At 55.6% G+C, this 26,379-nt stretch overlaps 2 protein-coding genes across 2 annotated transcripts; one reads left to right on the top strand and one right to left on the bottom strand.

Annotated features, from left to right (window-relative positions):
• Nucleotides 1–1,283: 1,283 nt before the first annotated feature.
• On the bottom strand, nucleotides 1,284–26,284 carry LOC125342882 (gamma-aminobutyric acid receptor-associated protein-like 1). The gene is given in 6 exon segments (XM_048335206.1): nucleotides 1,284–1,299; nucleotides 21,948–22,046; nucleotides 22,784–22,902; nucleotides 23,274–23,286; nucleotides 23,289–23,354; nucleotides 26,119–26,284. Coding segments are annotated over 5 exon segments (354 nt in total). The 5' UTR covers nucleotides 26,209–26,284; the 3' UTR covers nucleotides 1,284–1,299; nucleotides 21,948–21,980.
• Nucleotides 10,800–11,899, top strand: LOC125342821 (NKG2-D type II integral membrane protein-like). The gene is made up of 3 exons (XM_048335127.1): nucleotides 10,800–11,012; nucleotides 11,548–11,651; nucleotides 11,770–11,899. The coding sequence occupies exons 1-3, from the start codon at nucleotides 10,833–10,835 to the stop codon at nucleotides 11,897–11,899; spliced, it is 414 nt and encodes a 137-aa protein (XP_048191084.1). The 5' UTR covers nucleotides 10,800–10,832.
• Nucleotides 26,285–26,379: the final 95 nt, after the last annotated feature.

Raw genomic sequence — 26,379 nt, 5'->3', positions numbered from 1 at the left:
AAATCCTCTCCAGAGACCTCTCCACCTAACATTATTTTAGTTATTTATTTTTAAACGCCATTTTACCAGGGGAGAACGAGAGAAGGGGTGATATTGTCCAAAAAGAAATGTACTCTTTACCTGACTTAAAATTACATATATATGTATATATACATATACATATACATGTATATAGGATACATATATGTATACATACATATATATGTATACATATATATTCACTGAACAACAAGCCAGAAATAACAAGAATAACAAAAAAAGTAAAAAACAGCACCACCCCCATCAACCAAAAAGAAAAACAAAAAAAAAAACCAAAACACCCCATATTTCCATTTCCTGTCATTTGCTCCCACCTGGTATTGAATTTAAATAACATTTCACAAGAACGTGCTCACCTTTCCGGGGAGCAGCAAATGCGGTGGACGGTACCGGTTGGCTCTCCGCTCCGGATTTTGGGGGAGCAGGAACCCCCAGGAGAGCATCTTTCCAGCTCCTGGGATTTGAGGCTCCTCTGATCTAAGCCCTTGCCTGGGAAATTTTCACACCAGCTGACACCGGCTCTGTGACACAAGTAGGCCGGGCGGGCAACTTTTGATTTTGGGGGGGTCTTATTTTCTCACCATCTCCTTGTTATGTCTCTTTCTCTTACCCGGTATTCACGTGGATTCGGCCGGTGGGTGAATAACAGACATCTCGGGATTCACGTCGTAACCCACAGGGGTTCAGATACAACACTGGGTGTGTGTGTGTGTGTGTGTGTGTAAATAATCAGTATCTGTATTTTATTTGGTAAATAGTAGTGTAAGGGGTGCATCCTAGGCATCTTTGGGGGATTATTTCTTGAGGGCTGATCACTGTCTTCTGGGAATTCAGCGTGCAAAACTACCTGGTAGCTTTCTAGAAGCTTCCAGAAATTTCTCAGCACCAATCCCACCTCTTCCTCCTCGACTTCCTCCGACTTAGGCAATAGTATTTTTTGGTTTGGGGAAATGACATATCACCACCATCACGACTAATTATTATTATTATTATTATTATTATTATTATTGATAGCATTTATACGCTTCGTAGGAACAAAGCCCCTCTCTGCTCACGTGTTTCCTAGTTAATATTCAGAGGGGATGCCGTCTAGGAAGCCGCGTGAGCAGTGAGAAAAGCTGGTTTCCTGGCAGGTGAAGGAAACAGTCCGTTCTAGAACACAGTGTTGTGGCTGGGGCCTTGGCGCTCACGCCTGTAATCCCAGCTCCCCATGGGAGACCGAGACCTGAGAGTCGTGGTTCAAAGCCCGCCCGGGCCCGAAAGGCTGTGAGACGCTGCTCTTCAAGGGACCACCCCAAAGCAGCCATGGCGCCGTGGCTCAAGCGGTAGAGCGCCCCGCCTAGAGCCAGAGAAGCTTCAAGGTCAGCTTCAAGGTCGTCATTGCTCCGTGTGTGGATTGCAGAGATGCCAGCCCACCGTGGATGCAGCCGGAACGTTCCAGAACAAACCCGAAGAAGGCAGCAGCCGAGGGGGGAATTACGCGGAGATCAGATTTGGGAAATCACCCCAGAAGGGAAGAAGATTCCAGATGGCAGGGAGCCCGGGAGCCACCCCAGGGGAAGAGAGCGTCCATTACGTCGAGGTGAAATTTTCCCCAGAGCACCAGACAGGGAGTCCAGAACACGGGGTGCTCCCCCCACACGCAGGAGGAATCGGGGTGATCCACGCACACACACAGGTACGCGTGGGTGCTTTTTGTTGGTGTGTTATGTGTTGCTTTGCTCTGTGGGTCCTGGGGACTTGAACTCGTGGCCCTGGGTGCTGTGTCCCCTGAGCTTTTTCACTCCAAGCTGGCGCTCTAACCGCGTGAGGCCACGCTTCTGGCTTTCTGGGTGGTTGTCTCACGGTCTTCCTTGCCCAGCCTGGCCTTGAACCCTGATCCTCAGATCTCAGCCTCCTGAGTAGCCGGGATTCCAGGCGGGAGCCACAGAGCCCGGCTGAGAGGATCCTTTTCGAGGTGGACCAGGAGGGACAGGAGGAGGCTTCACGGAGAAGATGGGGTTCGGGGTGGGGTGGGGTGGGGGGGTGCTCGTCGGTGTCCAGGCAATGAGGTGACTGTCGCTCTGCTTCTGATCTCCCAGCCCCGCACACCCCCGCATGGAGGTTGATCGCCCGCCATCCTCGCCGCGTCCTGCCTGGCGCTGGCAGCCGCCGGGGCCGCCTTGCTGACCAGCCCGTGAGTAGCGCCCTAAAGACCGGGGTTCGAAGCCAGCCGGGGCGGGAAAATCCACGGGACTCCTGTCTCCAATGAGCGACCCACCCACCCACCCGGAACAAAACCCCTAGTGGCGCCGTGGTTCAGGCGGTAGAGCGCCAGCCGTGAGCAAAATAAAAGCTCAGCGACAGCGCCCGGGCCCTGAGTTCAAGACCCAGGACGGACAGACAGACAGACACACACACAGAAATTGTTCTCACAGTAGAGGGATGGCTTGACTTGCTATGGAGAATGAATTTTACATCGGAAACACAACTAATTTCTGCCTTCTTTTATTTTGTCCTCATAGTATTTTCTAGACTAGGAGAACAACAGAGAAAAACCTCCCTTGGGGCTCATTTGTCCCTCATGAGGGTGAGTATCATTCAAGAACGTTTCTGTTATTGGCAGTCCCAGGACTTGAACTCAGGGCCTGAGCGCTGTCCCTGAGCTTCTTTCTGCTCAAGGCTGGCGCTCTGCCCCGTGAGCCACAGCGCCGCTTCTGGCTTTTTCTATATGTGTGGTGCTGAGGATTCGAACCCAGGGCTTCGCGCGTGCAAGGCGAGCGCTCTACCCCTAGGCCACCTTCCCAGCCCCAGTACTTCTGATTATTGTGACAAATAAACTTCCCCCAAATGCACGCGTCCATTCTCACCTGGGTGAGACATCCCTGATCTGAGGATCAGGGTTCAAATCCAGCCCGGGGGGGGGTAGCAGCAGGAAAACCCACCCAGCCGCTCCTCTCCAGTGAACCAGCGCAAAGCTGGCGTGGAGCCGTGGCTCAAGAGGCGGCACGCCAGCGGTCCAGAGCACAGGGTGCTCCCGTCACAACACCGTTTCCCTGTTCTAGAATGTTCCTGCCACCCTTCTGCCCGGCACTGCTTCGGGCTTGGAAACACTTCCTACCAGGTGTTCCACACATGGCGGCTTGGGAGGCGAGCCGGGAGGGCCTGCGGGGAGCTGGGCGCTCACCTGCTGCAGATAGACACCAGGGGGGAGCTGGTAAGACGCCCCCCCCACACCCCCCAACCCCAGCCCCACCTGGGTCCTGGGGGAGGACTCAGTTTCCCCATCCCGGGAGTATTGCATGTCACCCCCAAAACCCAACTCGTGGGACGTCAGGCTGGGTTGGGAATAGAAAGATGACCCGGTCATGCCGGGCTCTGCGGCTCCCGCCTGCCGTCCCAGCTACTCAAGAGGCTGAGCTGTGAGGATCCCGGTTCAAAGCCAGCCCGGGTAGGGAAGTCCGTGAGACTCTCATCTCCCGTGGAGACCAGCAGGAAACCGGAGGTGGCTCCGTGGCTCGAGGGGTCGAGCGCCAGGTTGTGAGTTCAAGCCCCGGGACTGTCATAATAATAATAACAACAACAACAACAATAACAATAATATTAATGGAGCAGATCTATTATGTCTGGGCAGTTGCGTGTCGTGACTTGCCTTTTTTTCACACTAGGAGATCGTATCCACCTTGCAGATAGAAGGATGGTTACTGCTCAAGCGGATGAAGGCCAACAACAGGTCCTTGGGTCTGGGCAGCTGAGCCCCAACTAAAGCAAAACCTGTGAGTCCGTGTTGGCACCCACGGCGTTTCCCGGGGCGCGGAGGGGTCGCGTGGGGAGCTGCTCTGCCTGCCCACCACATGCAAAGAGCACGCAAGAATCAATAACAGTGAGGCTGTCGGAGGGACGCGTGTGGGAAGTAATTAGGGAAACAAACAAACCCAGTCTCTCATCTATAAGAGTAATGCATAACGTCATGGCAGAATAGAATCATCTAGAATCCCACTCGCGCAACGCTCGCCAGTGGAATTTGTGGTACTCATGCGTCGTTTTCTGTGTTGTTGGGGTTTTCTTTTTTTTTTTCCTTTGCCAGTCCTGGGATTCGAACTCAGGGCCTGAGCACTGTCCCTGGCTTCTTCCCGCTCAAGGCTAGCACTCTGCCACCTGAGCCACAGCGCCGCTTCTGGCCGTTTTCTGTATATGTGGTGCTGGGGAATCGAACCCAGGGCCTCATGTATACGAGACAAGCGCTCTTGCCGCTAGGCCATATCCCCAGCCCCATGATCTTTGTTTTCTGATGCAGGGTAAACACCCAAGAGTGGAAAGAGAATCACTGTCCTTACCTGCGGGGAGGCTACGTCTACTCCGCCGACTGCTCCTCTCACAAGGCCTACACTGCGAATCGAGTCCCGGAAGGTGGGCTCCAGTAGCGCACGCCTGTAATCCCGGCCACCGCAAGAAAAACAAGAAAACATCTCGGGAACAGCACCCGGGCCCCGAGTTCAAGCCCCGGGACCAGCCTAAGAACAGACGCACATAACGAATATCTGTTCTAAACAAACAGGTTGTTGATTTTTTTTAACCCCGCCTAATAAACTGTTGATAAAACGCATGTTGTCAGTTACTGGATTTGAACTCGCAGCCCCTGAGCTGCTTTTGCTCAAGGCTGGTGTTTGACCTCTTGAGCCACAGCGCCGTGTCTGGCTTTTTTTGCTGGTTCGTTGGAGGGAAGGGTCTCATGGAATTTTTCCTGCTGCCCCCGGCTGGCTTTGAACCCTGATCCTCAGATCTCAGCCCTCCTGAGTCTCTGGGATGACGGGCGGGAGCCGCCGGTGCCCGGTCTTAGTCTTTGTTAACCTAGGCCTTTCCAGATCTTTCCTTCCCTCATTAACCTGGGTTCTGCTACCAACTACGCGTGGGTGCGTCTGGGGTTCTCGCCATTGTTCTCAAGGAATTTCCTCATTTCACCCATTTCTTATTCCCCCATTGCTCGGGGCACATATTTGTTTATTACAAATTGGTTCCTCTCTCTCACACACACAAACACACACACACACACACACACACACACACAGAGAGAGAAACAGCAAGACGTTACAGATAGTCCTGCCATTCCCATTCGACAGTATCTGGTTTTAATACCTAATGGGGGGCTGGGAACCCCTAGGGGTAGAGCGCCTCGCCTAGCACGCAGGAAGCCCTGGTTCGATTCCCCAGCACCACATAGACAGAAAATGGCCGGAAGCGGCGCTGTGGCTCAAGAGGCAGAGTGCTAGCCTTGAGCAAGAAGAAGCCAGGGACAGTGCTCAGGCCCTGAGTCCATAGATAGATAGATAGATAGATAGATAGATAGATAGATAGATAGATAGATAGATTTAGATATCTCAATTTTTTGTTTTGTTTTTTTGTTTTGGGCCAGTCCTGGGTCTCGAACTCAGGCCTGAGCACTGTCCCTGGCTTCTTTTTGCTCAAGGCCAGCACTCTACCACCTGAGCCACTAATCTCAATAATATTATCTCTACCACTTGAGCCACAGGAACCAGGCTGAACACACTGTTTCCAAACACCTCTCTTTTCTCACCCTGCCATTTGTTTTTATTCTGAGTTGTAGCCACAGGGTGTAAAAATAACCCACCTGGCCAAGGTGCCGGCTTCTCTGATGAAAAACTCGAGCCTTGGGCACGCACCCCATTTCCTTTGCAAAACCAAAGAGGTGTCGAAAGAAACGGTAAGGATGAAAAGAGATGTTTCCATTTTGGGGGGGGGGGGAAGGTGATTGACTGAAAGAATATTGGTAGAAGCCAAACCACTTCTGTTCTTCTCAGGTCGACCTGTTGTGCGTTCATTTGTGCTCTGCATTTGTATTAGCTGTGAGTAGGTGTGCAAAGTCATTGATGAATACAGTGCCCTGTGATCACTGTCACCCCTTTCAGATGGTGAGCAACACCCCATTTCTTTCTGTAGATTTACACACTTACTACGCCCATACTTTATATACTTTTAACTTCTTTTCCTTTTGGATTTTTTTTTGTTATCTTTAAGTAGTTGTTTAGAGGAGCTGCCACTCAATGAAGCAGTTTACGACTACAACGTGTCTTGAGCAACTTATTTTTCAATATTAATTTTTTTTTTTTTTTTAACGTTCGACTTATTTTTAGCTGTTTTTAAAAGAATTTATTTCTTCACCATTGTCACCAGGACCTGCGAGTCCTCCAGCCGCCGCCGTAGCCATGGCCTTTACAAAGCTCACCAGGGCCCCTGGCTGGTGAGGGAAGGCTGCGGCTTGGGTGGGGGGGGAAGGAGGGGGCAGGGGGTGGGGGGGGGTTCTCACAGGAAGATGAGATCAGAAGGCGAGATTCATCCGCAGCTCCACGTTCGATTTCAAGTCACAGATCAGAACGCAGCAATGTCTTCATGCTTCATCCGCACGACTCAGGACCGTCCTCTGATCAGGTGAGAGAGAGAGAGAGAGAGAGAGAGAGAGAGAGAGAGAGAGAGGAGAGAGAGAGAGAGAGAGAGAGTGTTCTTTCTTGGGCGTTTGAATAGAAATGAGTATCACGGCTGAGAATGTGGCTTGTGGTAGAGCGCTCGCCTAGCACGCAGGAAGCCCTGGGTTCGATTCCTCAGCACCACAGACATAGAAAAAAGCCGGAAGTGGCGCTGCGGCTCAAGTGGCAGAGTGCTAGCCTTGAGCAAGGAAGCCAGGGACAGTGCTCAGGCCCCCGAGTTCAAGCCCCAGGACTGGCAAAAACAAAAAAATGAAAGAAAGAAATGAGTATCATATGAGAGATACCAGGTGAAGCATCTGTATCTGTCTATGTTTGTCTATCTATCTATCTATCTATCTATCTACCTATCTACCTACCCTACCTACATAGTCTGTCTATCTATCTATCATCTATCTAGTCTGTTTGTCTATCTATTTACCTATCTAATCTGTCTATCTATCACCTATCTAGTCTATCTATCCATCTATCTATCCATCTATCTATCTATCTATCTATCTATCTATCTATCTATCTATCTATCTATCTATCTATCTACCTAGTCTATCTCTCCTTTGTCTATTTACCTATCTAGTCTGTCTATCACCTATCTAGTCTGTCTATCATCTATCTATCTAGCCTATCTATCATCTATCTATGTATCTCTCTATCTATCATCCACCTCTCTATCTTCTATCACTCTGTAACTCTCTGTATTCATCCTCATTGGCACTGTATCCAGTGGTGTACCATGGTGGGCACACTTACTGAAGATTCAGAAGCTGCGATGTTAGCTCTTGTGGCCACCAGCCTCCCTCCTAGAGGCTGTAGAGAGGACAGCGTCCTGTTTTCATTTTTTCCTTTGGTTTCCGTCTGAAACGAGGATTAGAACTCAGTACTTGATGTTCCCGCTCGGGGATGGTGCTCTACCACCTGAGCCAGGCCTCCAGCCGCTGTCTTCCCATTTTAAAACATCTTCTGTGGTACATAGCCAAACATCCACCTAATCTGACGTTATCTCCAAAAGAAATCCTGATTCCCCTCCAAAAGGGAAGGAAAACCATCAACAGAAAACCATCATCAGTGATTTCCATGAACGCCTTATTCATATGCACATTCTTGCGCATATTCAAGGCATCCTTTTTGATCCAACACCTCTACATATGTATTTTAAATATCTGCCATACTTGCACAGTATTTTGAACTCATCAATCATTATGTCACGCCCAAGTGGACGGTGTGAAATCCATCTATCTTCATTGCTTTGGTGTGTGTGTGTGTGTGTGTGTGTGTGTGTGTTTAACTTGCCTAGACAAACATTCATCTCACCACGAAGCAAGAAAACAGGGAGGCAAAGCCGAAAGAGCAGCTCTTGGGCTTCCTTTGGTGATGACGAACAGCGGATGTCTGCCTCGTGTCTGACGATGGGGCCGATTCGCGACCGGCGCCCTCAGGCCTTGGGTATGTGACTGTGTCACCTGACTTCTCTGTTATATATATATAGTGTCCTGTATATATTTTATATAGATAGATAGATAGATAGATAGTTAAATATATATATATATTTAAACCATTTTAAAACCATTAAAAAGGTGATGTGCAGAGGGGCAACAGTTCCATCAGTCAGGTTACGAGCGCATTTCTTTATGGACCCTGCACCCCCTTCCCCCCCCTCTCTCTTTCCCTCTCTCTCTCTCTGTTCCCCCCCCCCCGTCCCCACCCACAGGTGTCCAGTTCATTTTCCACGTCGTGTCCAGTGAGGGCCACGGCTGCCTTTGTCCACCCTCTGTCCCCCCCCCATTCCTGTGCCTCCATTTACCCTCCCAAAGACAGGCACACGAACACACAAGACGGTGGGAAAGGAAAGCGAAACCAGCAACCAAGAGAACGCCTGTCGTTTCCACGTCCTGGCGTCCAGTGCGACCCGCGTGATTTCATAGGACGGGAGGCCTGGCGCTTGGGGTTCCTCCCCTCACCCCCCCCTGCCCTCCCCCCGGGGCCTCACTGTGTTCTGGATCTTTTTTTTTTTAAGATGCCCAGAATGTCCACCTACATTTCCATATTGTTAGCAGTCTTTCGCTTAGAGATGGAGCTATCCGTACCCTCTAGCTGCTTTCCAGATGAACCCTCTTTCTCTAGCAAATAGACAAGCTGGGCACGGGTCCCCCCTCCCGCCCCCCGCCCTGTCATTCCCTGCCACTCAGGGGGGTTGAGGTCTGAGGATCGCAGTTCCAAGCCAGCCAGGGCAGCAAGGTTCATGAGACTCTGATCTCCACTGAACCAGCAAAAAGCCAACATGGAGGTGTGGCTCAAGTGGTAGAGCGCCATCCTTGAGCCACAAAAGCTGAGACACAGAGCCCAGGCCCTGGGTTCAAGCCCCAGAACTGGTGCGCATGCACGCGCACACACACACACACGCGCACACACACACACACACTTAGATACTAACATAGACACTATTAGTGAAAAATGCAGAAAAACATACAATGACAGACAGGTCAACTCACAAGGACAGATCACATTTATGCGGGCAAATTGTGAAACAGATGAAGCGCACACAAACGTCCCATGAGCGTGGCAGGAGTCGTAGCTCATCTGTGGGTGCGAATTACCTTTCTCCAGGGACTCACGGATGCTGTCGTTTTAAGAACGAACCCACAATCCACGGTCCCTGTAAAGGATGCCGACACCTGAGGCTCGCACCCCGTGACGGAAGGTTCTAGAAAACACCGTACGTTCTGCAACCCGTTCGTCTCCTAGTCGTAGCCTGAAGATCAGCTTGAAAACGATGTGGTTAGCCGGGCACCGGTGGCTCCCGCCTGTCACCCCGGGGACTCAGGGGGCTGAGAGCTGAGGATCAGGGTTCAAAGCCCCAGGCTGGCTTTGAACCCGAGATCCTCAGCTCTCGGTCTCCCGAGTTGCCGGGTTGACAGGCAGGAGCCACCACGCCCAACAGTCTCTTCCATTCTCATCTCCTCTTTATCTCTGGCTGCAGCTCCTTTATTTCCCGTCCGGCTCCTTGCTGTTGCCATGGTGACTCGTTTCCTGGTGATGGTAGCCATCTGGACCGCGGTTTTCCTACTTGGTAAGTGATAACCACACCCAAGTAGCTTAGACCACCGGGCACCGGGGGCCCCCGCTGTCAACCCGGTCACTCAGGGGGCTGAGATCGGGGGGTCGCGGTTCAAGCCAGCCCGGGGCAGGAAAATCCGTGAGACTCTCATCTCTAGTGTCAGAGAAAAACCACAAGCGGCGCTGTGGCTCAAGGGGTCGAGCGCCAGCCTTGAGTGGAAAAGCTCAGGACGGCGCCCGGGCCCCGAGTTCAAGACCCAGGACTGGCAAAAAAACCAAACAAAAACACTGAGCATGAAACAGTTATAATACACTAGTATTTGTAAAAACTGTCTTGAAGAAATGTTCTTAGTGTTTCGTGGGGTTGGTTTTTTTTTTGCTTTTCGGTCAAAACCCTATTGTTTTTGTTTGGGTTCTGTAAGTTGCTAAATGATACAAGTTACTTTAATAATTATGGATTATTTTGGCAGCCCTTTCCCCACCAAGAAGTTTCCGTTTCTCCCACAGGTGAGTTGAAGGAACAAGGTTGGAGAGATTGTCTATGTTAATCGGGGAATGGAAAGTAATTTTAATGATGATTTGTTAATAAATATACATATATGCATATATATGCACATATATACATATACATATAAACACATATATACACACACATATACACATATGCACATATATACATGTATATACACATATATACATATGCACATATATACACACATATATACATATAAACACACATGTATATACATATATACACATATATGTGTATGTGTATATATATATGTGCTAAGGTTTAATATGTCTCCAACAGGATTCAGAGGGGAGGGAGCCGTTGATTTTTGTCTGGCATTTCGCCGTAATTTTCTATTTTTAGAACCGGGTTGTGGGCTCACGCCCGTCAGCCCAGCCCCTCGGGAGGCTGAGATGTAAGGGTAATGGTTCGAATCCAGCCCGGGTAGGAGAGTCCGGGAGACTCTGATCCCCAGTGAACCAGCCAAAGCTGGAAGCGGCGCCGCGGCTCAAGGGGCAGAGCGCCAGCCTCGAGCGAAAGCAGCTCAGGGACGGCGCCCGGCCCCGAGTTCAAATCCCAGGGACTGGCACCACCAACCGAAAAAAACAAAACCAACCCAGTGTGCGTGAGCGAGCTGCGTGCAATGGGAAGTCTGGGCCTCCACGAGCGTACGGAGCCACGTGTGGAGTCTCAAGGCGATGGCTCCGTTTCCTGGTGGATAATCTCTTCTAGAAGGTTCCGAGAGTGGCAGAATGAACGGCGCGCCCCCCCTCTTTCTGGAAGCCGGCGGGGCCCCGTGCCCTGAGGCCTGGGTGTACTACAGACACGCCTGCTACCACTTTTCCAAGGAGAGGAGAAGCTGGCAGAGGAGCCGGGCCGCTTGCCTGTCCTTGAACTCGAGCCTCCTGAGAGTCTACAGCCGGGAGCAGCAGGTGGCGGACTTGCTTTAGAGATGGGGCCGAACGCAGACTCAAGATCCTCAGGGGTCAGGGCGGGAGGCCGGGATGGGGGGGCATGGGGGGTGAGAGGGGGGGACGTGGACTCCTTCGTACGACTACTTAAAGATCATAGAGATGACAGACAGACAGACAGACAGACAGAGAGTGTACCTGGCGGATGGATGGATGAGGATTAGATGGGCGCTGCCCCCCCCCCGGGGGCTCTTGTGCTCAATCAGGGCTGGCGCTCTACCCCCTTGAACCACACACCTCCATTGCCAGCTTTTTTGTTTTTGCTGGTTCACGGGCGATCGGAGTCTCCTGACGTTCCCGCCCGGGCTGGCTTTGAACCCACCATCCTCAGAGCTCAGCCTCCTGAGTCGCACCGGCGCCCGGCCCACCCAGATCGTTTTTTAGTGCTTGCCAGGCCTTGTTCCTCGCAGTGGGAGGGAGAGGGGTCGGGGGGTCCCCCCACCCCCCCCACCCCAGGCCCTCGCGAGCCCTGTGTGTCGCCCGTGGGTTCCCCCAGGATTTCCTGAGGCTGCTCAAGTCTTACCACTGGCTGGGCCTGGTCAGAAGCCCTGCGAACGGATCGTGGCAGTGGGAAGACGGCTCGGAGCTCCAGGCCCAGCAGTGAGTGTCCCCCCCCCCCACCCCACGCGTGTCCGCGCCCCTGGGGGGGGGGATCCCCTGTCAAACCCCTAGCCCCACTCGCGGCCGGGCGTGTCACGCGCTGTCCCCCGGGCCCCAGGCTGACCCTGCTGGCGATGCAGAACGGCACCTGCTGCGTGTACGGCTCGAGCTTCAAGGCGTACGCCGAGGACTGCCTGAGCCTGAACGCCTACATCTGCATGCGGAGGGGGCGGCGGCGGCCTCGATGACCCGGCCAGCCCCGCAGAACCCGGGACCCCTGGGGGGGGGCTGCAGGTGCAAGGAAATGAGACAGACACAGAACCCAGACTGTGCGTGTGTGCATGTGCGTGCGTGTGCGTGTCCCAGAACTTGAACTCAGAACCGGGGTGCTCTCGCCGAGCCTCTTTCCAGCTCAAGGCAGGTGCTCCCCCTCTTGGGCCACGGCTCCGCTCGCAAATCGTGGCCATTCACCGGTCAGCGGAGCCTCACGGATTTGCCTGCCCAGGCTGGCTTTGAACCTCTCCCCCTCCGTTCCCAGCGTCCCGAGCAGCAGGGATTCCAGGCGTGCGGCTCCTTGCTGGCCTCCCGAGGAAGATGATTCTAGAACTCCACGTGGGCCATTCCCACCACATCCCAACCTGCACAGAATGGAGGGGGAGGACCAAAGAGTCAGGACAGAACCCCGCTGGGCCTGGGGGGGGTGGGGTACCAAAGACATTCCCTCTTTTGGTTTTCTTTTTTTTTTTTGGCCAGTCCCGGGACTCGAACTCAGGGCCTGAGCACTGTCCCTGGCTTCTTTTTGCTCAAGGCTAGCACTCTGCCACTTGAGCCACAGCGCCGCTTCTGGCCGTTTTCTGTATATGTGGTGCTGGGGAATCGAACCCAGGGCTTCATGCAGGATGGGGGGGGGGGAACAGCTGTCAGATCTGCTGGTCCAGCTGGCTGGGTGGACCCAAAACGTCATTATCTGCACACCCCGCAAATAAACGTGTAAGGTTCTCATCCTTGTCCTCGCCATCAGCATTTGAGGGGAACGTGACAGGTGGGCGGCGGAGCGCACAATCGTCCCCCCAGTGCAAGGGTTTGGGGGCGCGAGTAGCAGTTTGTTCACCCCGCTGGCGAACCTGACTCAACAGCTGGCACAAAAATGCCCTCCAAGAACCATGGGGGTCACATGCTGGCCGTGAAAATAAAAGGGGGGGGGGGTCTCAGCAGGTGGAACTGGCTTCTGTGCAGCAGGGTGTGACCCCCGGCTACAAATCTGGCTCCGGAACGCACACAGAACAGGCAGGTGGCTCCCCTATTTATACCTAAGGCGGCGGGCCCCGCCCCTCTGTTCTAATTGGCTGAGCTCAGGTTCACATGCTGCTCCTGATTGGCTAGTTTGAACAGGGCCCAATGCATTTGCCTTGGTTATCCCTAAGGCCGCAAGCCACGCCTCTCTGCTCGGATTGGCCGAGGGCCAGGTTCGCACTCTGCTCCTGATTGGCTACTTTTTTACATCGGGTGACTTTGATCTGTCTTGTTTTGCCAGTCCTGGGATTCGAACTCAGGGCCTGAGCACCGTCCCTGGCTTCTTTTTTGCTCAAGGCTAGCACTCTGCCCCTTGAGCCACAAGGCCTCGAACCCAGGGCTTCCTGTACAGGAGGCGAGCACTTTACCACTAGGCCATATTCCCAGCCCATCAGGTGACTTTGAATAAGATGGGCGGAACACAAGGAACCCCAAAATACACCTCACCCTCCATTCCGGGAACCATCTGGGGCGGGCGGAATCCCATCGGGAGCAGAAACCAGGTGAAGACCAAGCCTGGCAGTTCAAACGCTCTCACCCCAAAGCAGTTCCCCTCGTCCTTATCAACAGCCAAGCTACCAACGCAGAGCAGGACCGTTTAATCCACACACTGCCTGGGAAAGACCTCTTCTGGGGCTGGGGATATGGCCTAGTGGCAAGAGTGCCTGCCTCGTATACATGAGGCCCTGGGTTCGATTCCCCAGCACCACATAGACAGAAAACGGCCAGAAGTGGCGCTGTGGCTCAAGTGGCCGAGTGCTAGCCTTGAGCAAAAAGAAGCCAGGGACGGTGTTCAGGCCCTGAGTTCGAGTCCCGGGACTGGCCAAACCAAAAAAATAAAAGATAAACTCGCCGAATTGAAATTGCTGCCCCGGTAACTAACTTCAAGCATGCGAAGACAGGAGGGATCATTCCAATCTCATCGTTGCGTTTGAGAGATGAGCACCATCAATTATCCATGACCTCTTGCCAGGTGCTGGTGGCCCCCGCCCGTCATCCCAGCGACTCTGGAGGCTGAGATCTGAGGATCGTGGTTCAAAGCCAGCCTGGGCAGCAAAGTCCCATGAGATTATCCCCCCCCCCCCCCACCGCCAGTCCTGGGCCTTGGACTCAGGGCTGAGCACTGTCCCTGGCTTCTTTTTGCTCAAGGCTAGCACTCTGCCACTTGAGCCACAGCACCACTTCTGGCCATTTTCTGTCTATGTGGTGCTGGGGAATCGAACCCAGGGCCTCATGTATACGAGGCGAGCGCTCTTGCCACTAGGCCATATCCCCAGCCCTGTTAACGAATTCTTGATAAACAAGTTCTTCAACATCTACTAGCATTCATTGCACGTACGGGCTCAAGTGGTAGAGTGCCAGCCTTGAGCAAAACAGCTCAGGGACTGCGCCCCAGGCCCTGAGTTCAAGCCCCAGGACGGCTCCAAAAAACATAAATAGAAAGGCATGCCTGAAATGCAATAATTGGTATTTAGAATTAAAATATAACTAAATGATCTTTTTCACATAAATATCGTGCCAGTGCTGGGCCTCGTGTTCAACGCCTTCTCCCTCGGTTCTTGAGAGAAAGAAGAGGTCGGTGAAGCCGGAGGGAGGACAAAACGGGGGGACCATTCCTTCCATTCAGCCCTTGGGAGTTGGAGGCAGCTCTGAGAAGCCCGGCCATCGCTGCTGGGGTTCAGCGGGGCGAGGGTGACTTGGTCCCCCTTTGAAACAGCCGAGAATGTTCTCCTCCCGCCGTGAGTCACTGACAAACCTCTGATGTTTTCCGTTCTGAAAGAACACGCCGGCGCTGACATCTTGGTCCTTCTCTCGAGGTCGAGAAAAGAGTACCTAGCTCCTTTCTTCTCTGGTGGTTCACGGGGGGTGAGAGTCTCACAGACGTTTCCTGCGCGGGCTGGCTTTGAACCCGCGACCCTCCGATCTCAGCCTCCCGAGTAGCGGGGATGACGGGCGGGGGCCGCCGGCGCTTGGACATGAATTGTATTTAATCCAAAGTGCGAAATCGGTTGGTTAGAAATGCATGCACGGCAAGCGCAAGGCCCAAGTTCAAACCATAATGCGAAATAAATGTTATAAAAAATCAACCAACACACTAGCGAGCAAAAGCCATTTTAATTTTGCAAGTCTTGCATACAATCTTCTCATTCCTTCGTTGGTGCCAGTCCTGGGTCTTGAACTCGGGGCCTGGGCGCAGTCCCCGAGCTTCTTTTTTTGCTCAAGGCTGGCGCTCTACCACTTGAGCCACGGCGCCACTTCTGGCTTTTTCTGTGATTAACTGGGGATCAGAGTCTCCCAGACGTTCCCGCCCAGGCTGGCTTTGAACCTGTGGTCCTCAGCCCTCAGCCTCCTACGTAGCTGGGTGACAGGCGGGAGCCACTGACGCCGCGGCTAATCTTGTCACTCTTACAGATGTATTTGTTTTTCGCTTCACAGTTATGAAGAGCACAAGCATCTTTTGCTTTGTAAGATGGACACGTCTGTTGCCTTCCGTGGTCAGTAGGAGGAGGCCTGAAACAAAGCAGCTTGGTCGTCATGAAATTTAGTAACGGTCAGCCTCTGAGAGAACATGAAACTTTCATTTGTGTGTGTGTGTGTGTGTGTGTGTGTGTGACGTATAGGGCCTTGAACGCAAGGTTCAGACACGCTACCCGTTAGCTAGGTTGGCGCTCTACCACCTGAACCACAGCTTCATTCCAGCATTTTGCTGGTTCCTTGGAGGAGAAAAGTCTCCCAGACTTTCCTGCCCAGGTTGGCTTGGAACGGAAATCCTCAGATCTCAGCCTCCCGAGTCGCTGGGATTCTAGGGGGTGAAGCCACGGCACCCAGCTTGTTAACAGAATTCTAAACCACAGTTCCTATGTGATTTAGAATAGGCCAATGTAATGTCAAATATGGTACTTATACACAATGGAATACTACATAGCGATTAGGAATGGTGAATATTGTTATTTGCAGGGAAATGGTCGGAACTCGAACAAATAATGTTGAGTGAGACAAGCCTAGAACACAGAAAACAAAGGGGCATGATCTCCCTGATATATGACTGTTAACAAAGGGAGACGGAGAGAGAGTCAGTAAAGACCAAGTCTGAGAATACTGTATATGTGCTTGATACATTGTATATTGCATATATGTCTACCTGACCTAGACAAGGGATAGAAAAACAGGTTGTAAGATATCATAAGAAATGTACACACTGCCCTACTATGTAACTGCACCCTCACCCTCTTTGCACATCACCTTGTAAAAAAATTTATGTCCAATTAATAAAAAAAAAAAAATTCTATAATCAGGGTTTATTGCAACAAACCAAATACTTTGAATCTGTTTCTGGCTAAAGTGATCTTGTTTAATAACCAAAGACAATTAGTTATATTAAAGGAAGGACAGAATTACTACATCTTACAAAAAAAAAAAAAAAAAAAAGAATAGGCCAATGTAATGTCAAACTAAGACAAAAATAAATCGCAACAAAGAGAGCCACCCCAGGCAGAAATGCTCGCCAAATCATCGTCCAAATCCTGCCACAGGAGATGGTTCAAGTGGGTAGAGCAGCCGGTTAGGACCAAGAAGGCCCAGGGAGAAGGTGAGGCTCAGAGTTCAAATCCCAGTACACACACATACACACACTACTTACTTATTGAAGCAGAAAGCCAATCCGTCTCATTCCCCAGTCGTCTCTGCTGGCAAGTGTTGTTGTCGATCCCCCCGATCCAAAAGAAATACTTCAAGGAGAAGAAATCCTGGTCGTAAGAAACACAGGCGTGGAGTTCTTATTACAATCGCGCCTCAACTGCACGGAAGTAGCTTAAAAAAGAAATGAACAGCGGCTGGGGATATGGCCTAGTGGCAAGAGTGCTCGCCTCGTATCCATGAGGCCCTGGGTTCGATTCCCCAGCACCACATATATAGAAAATGGCCAGAAGTGGCGCTGTGGCTCAGGTGGCAGAGTGCTAGCCTTGAGCAAGAAGAAGCCAGGGACAGTGCTCAGGCCCTGAGTTCGAATCCAGGGACTGGCACTAAATAAATACATCAGCCGGGCCTCATGGCTTCTGCCCGTCACCCGAACACCTCAGGAGGCTGGGATCTGAGGATCACGGTTCAAAGTCAACCAGCCTGCGGCTCCCAGAACTTGGGGAAACTGAGGCAGACGCCACGTACCATCTCCCGTCGATCTATACACAGGAGGCTGGAGCCGCGGGAGCGGCAGGCTCGCTCGCTGTCCCCCCAGGTGACGGACTCCCTGGAGAAGTAGTAACAGCCGCCCCGGAACCACACCCAGGGCTGGGGACAAGAACCATCCAGAAGGGCTAGGCAGAGAGAGACTCCGTTACTCCGGGCATCCGGACTCGCCTGCGATCCCAGCTGCTCGCCAGGCTGAGAGCCAAGGAGGGGCGGTTCGAGGCCAGCCCAGGCATGAAAGAGCCGTGAGACTCTTATCCACACCCCCCCCCTCCATGAAACCACCAAAAAGCCGCGCGTGGAGCCGTGGCTCGAGCGGTAGAGCGCCCCGCCAGAGGGGAAACCGACCAACCAACCAACGCAGGGGCAGCTCCCAGGCCCCGAGTTCAAGCCCCAGGACTGACCTACGTACATACATACGGAAATGGATCCCCCAGCCCACCTGGCTGCCGGATGGTCGCTGTGTCCTCGGAAGACACTGCAAGAAAGAATCACACCGCCATGAGACCAAAGCTGAGACAACGCGGGCAGCCAGGGGGGTCCCAGCGCCGGGGACCCGACCAGGGCCTCAGCCCAGTGGAATTGGGGGCTCTGGCCTCTGCCGATGGCTCCGTGAGGCCCAGGCCGTGGCGGTGGGGGAGGGGGAGAGGGGGTGATAAGGGGGTGATCTGCTCACGTTTCGGGGTGAGGACGGCCAGGGTGATGGTGACGGCCATCAGGAGGAGGCAGGTGACACCCAGGCCAGCGGAGATCCGCCTCCAGGGGACACGCGGGGCGCTGCTCCCTGGGAAAGGCCGGAACCCAAGGCTGAGGGGGGCCCAGCCCCGCTCCTCCCGCCCGTCACCCCGGCTCCCCCCGAGGGCTGAGATCGGAGGATCCCGGTTCGAAGCCAGCCTGGGCTTCGGGAAAGTGCGGGAGGCTCTCCCCTCGCGTGCACGTAACACAGAAAGCCAGACGCAGAGGCGTGGCTCAAGCGGGGTCAGAGCGCCTGCCTCGCGTGGGCAAGGCCAAGGGGTGAGGCCCTGAGTTCGAGGTGCAGTAAAGGCGCTAATAAAAAGTTTAAATAATAATAATAATAATAATACAATAAAACATCGGTTGCTATGAGGAGTGTGAAACGCTCAAGTTTGACCGCCTCGGCCTTTCTTTTCTTTTTCCTTTTCGTCTTCATCCATCCTGGGGCTCGAACTCAGGGGCCTGGGCGCTCGACCCCTTGAGCCACGGCGTCGCTTCCGGCTTTTGTCGAGGCGTGCGTGGGAGACGAGAGTGTCGTGGACGTTCCCGCCCGGGCTGGCTTTGAACCGTGATCCTCCGATCTCAGCCCCCGGGGGGAGCCGGGGTGACGGGGGGAGCCGCGAGGGCGCGGGGGGGGGGGGTGCCGTGGGCTCCAGGGCAAAGATATCCTGCAGGGGTGGAGGGGGCTGGGAAGGGAGCTCCGTGACCTGGCAGGCCCGAAGCCCCGGGTTCGATTCCCCAGCGCCCCATAGGCAGAAAAAGCCAGAAGGGGCGCCGTGGCTCACGTGGGTTAGAGCGCCAGCCTTGAGCAAAATGAAGCAGGGGCGGCGCTCAGGTCGTGAGTTCAAGGCCCGGTGTCCGGCCACATCAGCCGGGGGGGCTGTGGGGCTGCGGCGAAGGCAGGCATGGGGGAGGGGCTAAAGGGGAAGGGGACGGGGGACCTGCAGACAGACAGACAGATGGGAGACCGACATAGAGATAGAGAAACAGACGCAGAGAAAGGCTTACCCTACCTAGTTCCTCTTCTCCCACCAACTTGGCCGCCATCCAGGAACCAGGGGGCGCAGGTCTGGAAGATGGGGGACATCACCCGCCATTTCTTCCCCGGGGACCCCGGCATTGGACCCCCCCCCCCTTCTCCGTGTCACTCACAGCCGTGGTCGATCCCTTCCACGCCCGGCCGGGAGAGGAGACGAGTGTGCAAGACCACAGAACGCCCAGGGAAGTGACGGCGTTCACACCTCAGGTCGCCACGGCCAGAAGGGAAACGGCCCGGGTGACACGCGGGGGGCAGCAGCCGGGGGGGGGGGGGGCTGGACTTCTTCCTTGCTGTGCTTTCTTTCTTTCTGTTCATCTCTTGGGTGAGGGGGGGGGGCAGCGGGGGGGGGGGGACAAAGGCAGCCGCGGTCCTCCCTGGACACCACCCACGTGGGAAATGGCCTGGACGCGCGGGTGGGGAGGGGGGGGGCTGGTGGGACGGAGGTCGTGCGTTCTCCTGTCACTCGTCACTGTAGAACAACTGAAAATCCTCAAGCCAGCGCAGTCGCCCATGGTCCCAGCTGCTCGGGAGGCTGAGACCTGAGGATCGGTTCCAACCCAGCCAGGGCGGCAGGAAAGTCCGAGAGACCTTTTTTTTTTTTGGCCAGTCCTGGGGCTTGAACTTGGGGCCTGAGCGCCGTCCCTGGCTTCTTTGTGCTCAAGGCCAGCGCTCTGCCACTTGAGCCACAGCGCCACTTCTTGTTTATTAATTGAACACAAATTTTTTGACAAGGTTGTTGTGCAAAGAGGGTGCAGTTCCATAGTAGGGCAGTGTGTACATTTCTTGTGATATCTTACGACCTGTTTTCCTATCCCTTGTCTAGGTCAGGTTGACATATATACAATATACAATGTATCAAGCACATATACAGTGTTCACAGACTTGGTCTCTACTGTCTCTCCGTCTCCCTTTCTTAACAGTCGTATATCAGGGAGATCATGCCCTTTGTTTTCTGTGTTCTAGGCTTGTCTCGCTCAACATTATTTGTTCCAGTTCTGACCATTTCCCTGCGAATAACAATATTTCACCATTCCTAATCGCTATGTAGTATTCCATTGTGTATAAGTACCCTATTTTTTGGATCCATTCGTCTGTGGAGGGGCATCTGGGTTGTTTCCATATTTTGGCTATTGTGAATTGTGCACAGCGCCACTTCTGGCCATTTTCTGTATATGTGGTGCTGGGGAATCGAACCCAGGGCCTCCTGTATACAAGGCAAGCACTCTTGCCACTAGGCCATATCCCCAGCCCCCCGTGAGATTCTCATCTCCAATGAACCCACCAGGACTCACCAGAAGTGGCGCTGTGACTCCTAGTGGTAGAGCACCAGCCTTGAGCAAAAGAGCTCAGGGACAGCGTCAGGCCCCGAGTTCAAGCCCCGGGACTCTGGCTTTGAACTGTGGTCCTCAGAGCTCAGCCTCCTGAGTGGCTGGGGGTTGACGGGCGGGGGCCACCGACACGGTGCTGGGAATCCCGTGGTCCTTCTGGAATCGACTCTGCTGCTTCCCAGGCCGGGAGGCCCTGGGAGCCGATGGGCGCCTGCTGCCACCTGGTGGCCACCGAGGGAATGAACGGCGATCGCGAGGCCTGGGGCAGTGTTATTAGCTCACCCATGTCATTCGGGGTGTGCACCGGCACCCCCAAGCCCCCAGGAACCGTGAGCGCACATCAAGCCGGCCGGGGTGGCTCAGGCCCGCCATGCCAACCACCCCGGAGGCAGAAAACTGAGAGTCACAGTGCCAAGGCGGCCTGGGCGGGAACAGTGTGTCTCCAATGAACTGCCAAAAACCAAACCAGATCTGGGGGCTGGGGACGTGGCCTAGGGGTAGAGCGCTCGCCTCGCATGCGTGAAGCCCTGGGTTCGATTCCCCGGCACCACATAGATAGAAAAAAGCGCTGTGGCTCAAGTGGGTAGAGTGCTAGCCTTGAGCAAGGAAGCCAGGGACAGTGCCTCAGGCCCTGAGTTCAAGCCCCAGGACTGGCAAAAAAAAAAAAAAAACCAGATCTGGTGCTGTGGTTTCGGTGGTAGAGCACCGGCCCTGAGCGCCAAAGCTCGTACTGACTGCACCGCACCCAGGCCCCGAGTTCGAGCGCCTGGACCGGCACCCACGACGCTTGTTTTCTGGGGGTCCAAAGCCCCCCTCTACTCAAACCCACGCCAAATAAATGCACGTGTGCACGCCGGGTGTGCTGTTTTCAAGATGAAGCGGTTGCTTTATTTCCTCGGCCTGCGCGCGTGACGGAGGCACACACATCCCACCCATTTTGCCCCGATTTTGGGGGGGAGGGGGTCCTTCCTCCGCGGAGATGAACTGAGATGCAACATCTGGGTGCAATTCCTGCTCCTCAACCCCCCCCAAAAAAACGACAACCAAGGTAAAAATAAAGCAAAGAGAAAGAAATGCCAGCCCCTACCTACACTGCCGTCACGAGCAGTGCTGCCGGACGCCTCAACTGGGGGGGCGGGGGGGCAGGGGGCGGGGTCCTGCATGATTGACAGGCGGGACCACCGTCCCCGCCCCCTCAGGACGGGAGGGCGGGGCCTGGCTCCGCCATTCGCTCCGTCCACGGCCGGCGGCCCGGCCCCGTGGGATCACCGGGACGCGCGTGCGCCGGGGGCTTCGCTCCGGTTTCAGGCGACCCCGACCCCTCCGTGCCCTCCGTGCGCCGGGGCGCTGCTTCCGGGGGCCGCGGGGCTCCATCCGCACATCTGGGGGACCCCGCGCCCCACAGGACGGGGAGGTGGGGGGGGGGGAATTGAGACGGGGGGGGGGGGGGGGGGGCCGGCCGGGATGCTTCAGGTACGACGGGCGGGGTGAACCTCGAACCCCCGCCCGGGGGAGGGAGGGGGTGATCGGTTCCTAGACCGGGCTCCTCCGGCTTTCCGGGGTGAAGGGGGGGTCCCCGGCGAGGCGGGACGGGGGCCTCATGCCCCTGGGCCCCGGCCTCCCGTGCCGCGGAGGAAGAGGGTGGAAAACGAAGAGAGGAGGAAGAAAGGAAGGAACGAGGGAGAGAAGCACGGAGAAGGACAGGCGGGGGCGCGGGGCCGGGCGCCCCCACCGGCCGGGCGGCCCCCCTCAGTTCCCGTAGACGCTCTCGTCGCTGTAGGCCACGTACAGGAAGTAGTCCTCTTCGTGGTTGTCCTGGGGGGTGGAGAGAGGGAAGATGGACGTCACCCACCCCGTCACTCCCTCGGGTTTCGCTGTGTGCAGCCCTGGGGCTCGAACCCGGGGCCTGGGCGCTGTCCTGGAGCTTTCTGGCTCAAGGCGGGGCACTCTGCTGCTCGAGCCATGGCGCCGCTTCGGGCTTCCGGGGCTCCCTCCCGGCTGGGCCCTGGTGGCTCGCCCCCGTCACCCCGGCAACTCGGGGGGGGGGGGGGCTGAGATCCAAAGGACCCCGGTTCAGGGCCAGCCGGGGCAGTGAAGTCCTGCAGGCTCTCATCTCCAATGAGCACAAACAAAACAAAAACAAAACCAGAGGCGGAGCTGTGGATCAGTGGAAGACCCTGAGCAGCCAGGCCCCGAGTTCAAGCCCCAGGACCGCACCAAATAAACACGGACATGTTCCCCACGATCGCAGCAAGAGGGTGAACGCACAAGATGGCTCTGGCATTGCCTGCGGTCAGGAATCACCTCCTGCCATTTCAATCAACGCCAGTCTAGGCAGCCACACACTGGCCCGGCAGGAACAAGCCATCTGCCTGGGGCTCAATCTTGGGGGGGGGGGGACGACACCTCCATTCTTTTGCAAGGAGAGACCCACCCTCCGGGGACCTCCCTCCATCCGGGCATCCACACCAGTTGCCCCATGTCTGAGCAGTTCTATCAACACAAGCCGGCCGGTGCCCCGCCGGCTGGGGACTGTACCCCGAAACCCTCACCTCGTACAGCTGGCCCATGGGTGGCGCTGGTAGGGGGATGGTGTTGTTGACAAAGAAGAATAAGGCGTCCTCGGGGCGCAGGTGGATTCTCTTCCGGATTAAGAAGTAGAACTGGCCAACTGAAGGGGGGGGGCGGGAGGGGGGGGAAGGAGAGAACGAGGGATTAGCAGGCAGGGTAATTTCCAGAACACCAACCCAGCCCATCCTGCCCCGTCCCCTTTAGGAAGAGTCAAGCTTGCTTTCCTTTTCATGCCGGTCCTGGGGCTTGAACTCCGGGCCTGGGCGCTGTCCTTGAGCTTTGCCCGCTCAAGGGCTGGCGCTCTGCCGCCGCGAGCTCCGGCTCCCGTTAGCTTTTCTGGGGGTTCACTGGGGTCTCGCGGGCTGTCCTGACCAGGCCTGGCTTCGATCCTCCGATCCCAGCCTCCGGAGTGGCCGGGATGGCAGGGGCTAAAGCTGGCTTTTGTTTTTTTTAAAACACTCCGGGCCTTACCGGTGAGGTCGGAGAGGGCACCAGGTACTTCCGCTTGTCCAGATCGGGCACCCGGGCTTTCGGGGCCTTCTCCACGATGACCTGGGGGAGGACAGGACAGCCGCACTGAGCGCACGGACAGCACCGTGAGCGCGCCTGTAATCCCGGCCCGCGCGGGGCCCAGAGCTGAGCATCGCACTTTGAATCCAACTAAAGCGGGCGGGACAGGGCCGGGAGAGGCGCAGGTTGAACGCAGCGGCGAAACCGTTGAAGGAAAGCGGAGCTGCGGCTCAGGGGATAGAGCGCCGGCCTTGAGGGCACACCTAAGCCAGGGCGGGAGGGTACTGAGCTCAGTCCCAGTACCGCCACGACGCACAACGCTGACTGGTTTTCTTCTTCCTCCTGAACTGCCATTTATGAAAGGTACGGTTGTCCGTGACATCTTATTTTATAGCTTGGGGGGGGGAGCAGTGACTGGCTGTTAATGAACATTTTTATTGTAACCTCGTTCTTTTCCATTTGAACTTCTAAAAGCGATCAGTTTCTCTGGGTCCCCCCCCCCACCCCGTGGCTAATATTTCAAATCCCCTGAGCCTCACCTGTTAAACTTGGGAGTATGGGAATAACCAGAGCTGGGGTTATAGACTGTAACTGGACCTCCCTTCCTTACCCTTTTAAGCACTTCAGAGGGAAGGGGAGATTACAGGCCCCGCTTGAGGGCAAGGGAAATTTCTAGAAAAGCAAGCACGGCTCTGAACAAACGTCTTGGGGCTTAAGGCCACCACCAGCACAAAAATGAGAAACAGGGACGATAAAAACCTCGCCCCTTACGGAGGCCCAATCCTCCCAAGGAAGTAGGGGTTGTTTGTGCCAGTACTGGGGTTTGAACTCAAATCTTGGGTACTCTTAGTTTTGTTTTGTTGCACAGAGCTGGGCTGTGACAGCTTCACTTCTAGCACTGTGGCAGTCCACCGAGGACCAGGCTCTGAGATTCCTGTTTCAGCTGGCTTTGAACCCATAACCTCCGGGTGCTGGGTGCCAAGTGGCTCACTCGTGCCATCCTAGCTGCTCAGGAAGCAAACCATTATCTCCAATGGGTGACAGAAGGGGTCCACCCTGTGGCTCGGTGGTAGAGCCCCAGCCTTGAGCAGAAGAGCTCGGAACTCGAGGACGACACCCAGGCTGAGTCTAAGGCCCACCTAAGAGCAGGGGAAAAAAGGCTGGTGTAGAAGATGGAGACACCGTGCTACAACGAGGGAGGGGGGTTAGGTGAGCCTGGGACGGAAATCCCAGCTCGGCCACCGGCTTGGCAATGCCAAAAAAAAGCCTTTAGGAATCTACTTCCCTATGCTTCAGATTCTTTGCTCGCGCACTGGCATGGCAAGGGTGTGAGTCTAAAGGGGGTCACACGGAAACGGTCCAATCAGCATGTGGCTGTTTCTCGTGGCCGGGTGTTGGTGCTCACGTCATGCCTGTCACCCAGCTACTCCAGAGGCTGAGACCCGAGGATCCCAATGTGAAGTCAGCATGGGGAAGGAAAACCGAGTCTACCTGCACCAAATCAATAGACAAATGACTCCATCGCCCCCCGATTCGGCCTCGACTCCCTGCCTAAAGCCAAAGAGGGACGCTTCTTTCAGCTTCCTGGTGGTTCACTGGAGACAAGTCTCAGACTTTCCTGCGGGGGCTGGCTTTGAACCTGATCCTCAGATCTCGCCTCTGAGTCACTGGGATGACAGGCGGGAGCCACTGGCCCCTGGGCAACCACATTTATTAACCCGCCCCCAATCCAACAGCTCGTGACCGACACCCCCCCACCCCCCCCACCCCCTGCCTTCTCAACAGAGCTGCGCAGCCACAGGAGAGGAGGAAAAGCAAGCAACTGAGAGGCAGAAAAGCCCGGATGCTGAGACAGCACCCCCCCCCCCCACACACAACTGCCTGCACTAGTTTGATTTCCTGAAGCAGGGTCCACAGGGAGCAGAGAGGGAGAGAGAACCCTCTGATCAGAAGATCCCGGGAGGTGGGGAGCAGAAGCAGGAGCCCCAAAGATGATGATTAACCCCGGCTGGCTGGCTGTGGCGCAGAAAACCCGTGACCTTGTTGTTGTCGGGAGACCTAGTAGCGCAATCCGCCCCCCCCCCCAGGCCTCCCCTGAAATCTAAGCAAACACAAGGACGACACCATCCAGGGCTTCTCCTCCCCCCCACCCCCACCCCCCCTGCCCCCCCCCCCAGAAACCATCTGAGCTCCCCACGGCTCTCCAGCTCCACGATCCTGCGCAGAGATCGCGCAGGTAGCACCCCCCACTGCACACATACCACCCTCCCCCCCCAACAGTCACACATAGCCACACGGGGGCCACAGGGGGGTCCTCCCCCCGCCCCCCCCCCCCCACCCCGCCCCTGAGCTCCTCCATCCCGCTGAGTCACCCGTGACACAGCCGCGCGTCTGCCGAGGCTGCGGGATCCGACAGGGCCCAAGCCATGACAATAATAAGGGAATGACAGCCCCCCCCCCACCCCACCAACTCCTGCGGGGACTGATCCCCACCCCCACCCCCCACCCCCAAGGACTCTCGGGAAAGCACTTTCCACACCCAGGGGAAGGCAGCCCCCCCCGACATCCCGATCCCCCTAGTCCCCCCTACCTGCCACCTCCACCCCCTCCCTCCATCCTATCCCCAACCACCCCCACCCCCGCTTACACCTCCGTCCCCCACCCCCACCTCTAGCTCACGTCCCCCCACCCCCAGCTTCCGGCCCCTCCACCCCCCACCCCCGGCTGCCCCATCCCCCCCACTCGGTTTCCAGCCCCCCTCCCACCCCCCACCCCCCACCCCCCACCGCGCACACTCCTCACTCACCGGGACCCGGTCCGGGTACTTCTTGCGGATCTTCTCCCTTCCTTTTTCCGGTACTCGAAGGGGGTGGTCCTCTTTGTACTGGAACTTCATGGTGGCCCTCGGGGGGCTGCGGGACGCTCCCGGGACCGGGGGGGCCGGGGCCGGGGCGGCGGCGGCGGCGGGGCTCGGCCTCCCTTCTTTCCCCACCCCCCCCACCTCCCTTTCCACGCGACGAGCGGACGCGGGGCTCCGGGCCCACCGAAGCGCCCCGGCCCGCCGACG

The sequence above is a fragment of the Perognathus longimembris genome, chromosome 27 (assembly GCF_023159225.1).
Source record: "Perognathus longimembris pacificus isolate PPM17 chromosome 27, ASM2315922v1, whole genome shotgun sequence".
Classification (NCBI taxonomy): Eukaryota; Metazoa; Chordata; class Mammalia; order Rodentia; family Heteromyidae; genus Perognathus; species Perognathus longimembris.
Note: the sequence above shows the minus strand (reverse complement) of the source record. Positions and strands in the feature narration are given on the sequence as shown.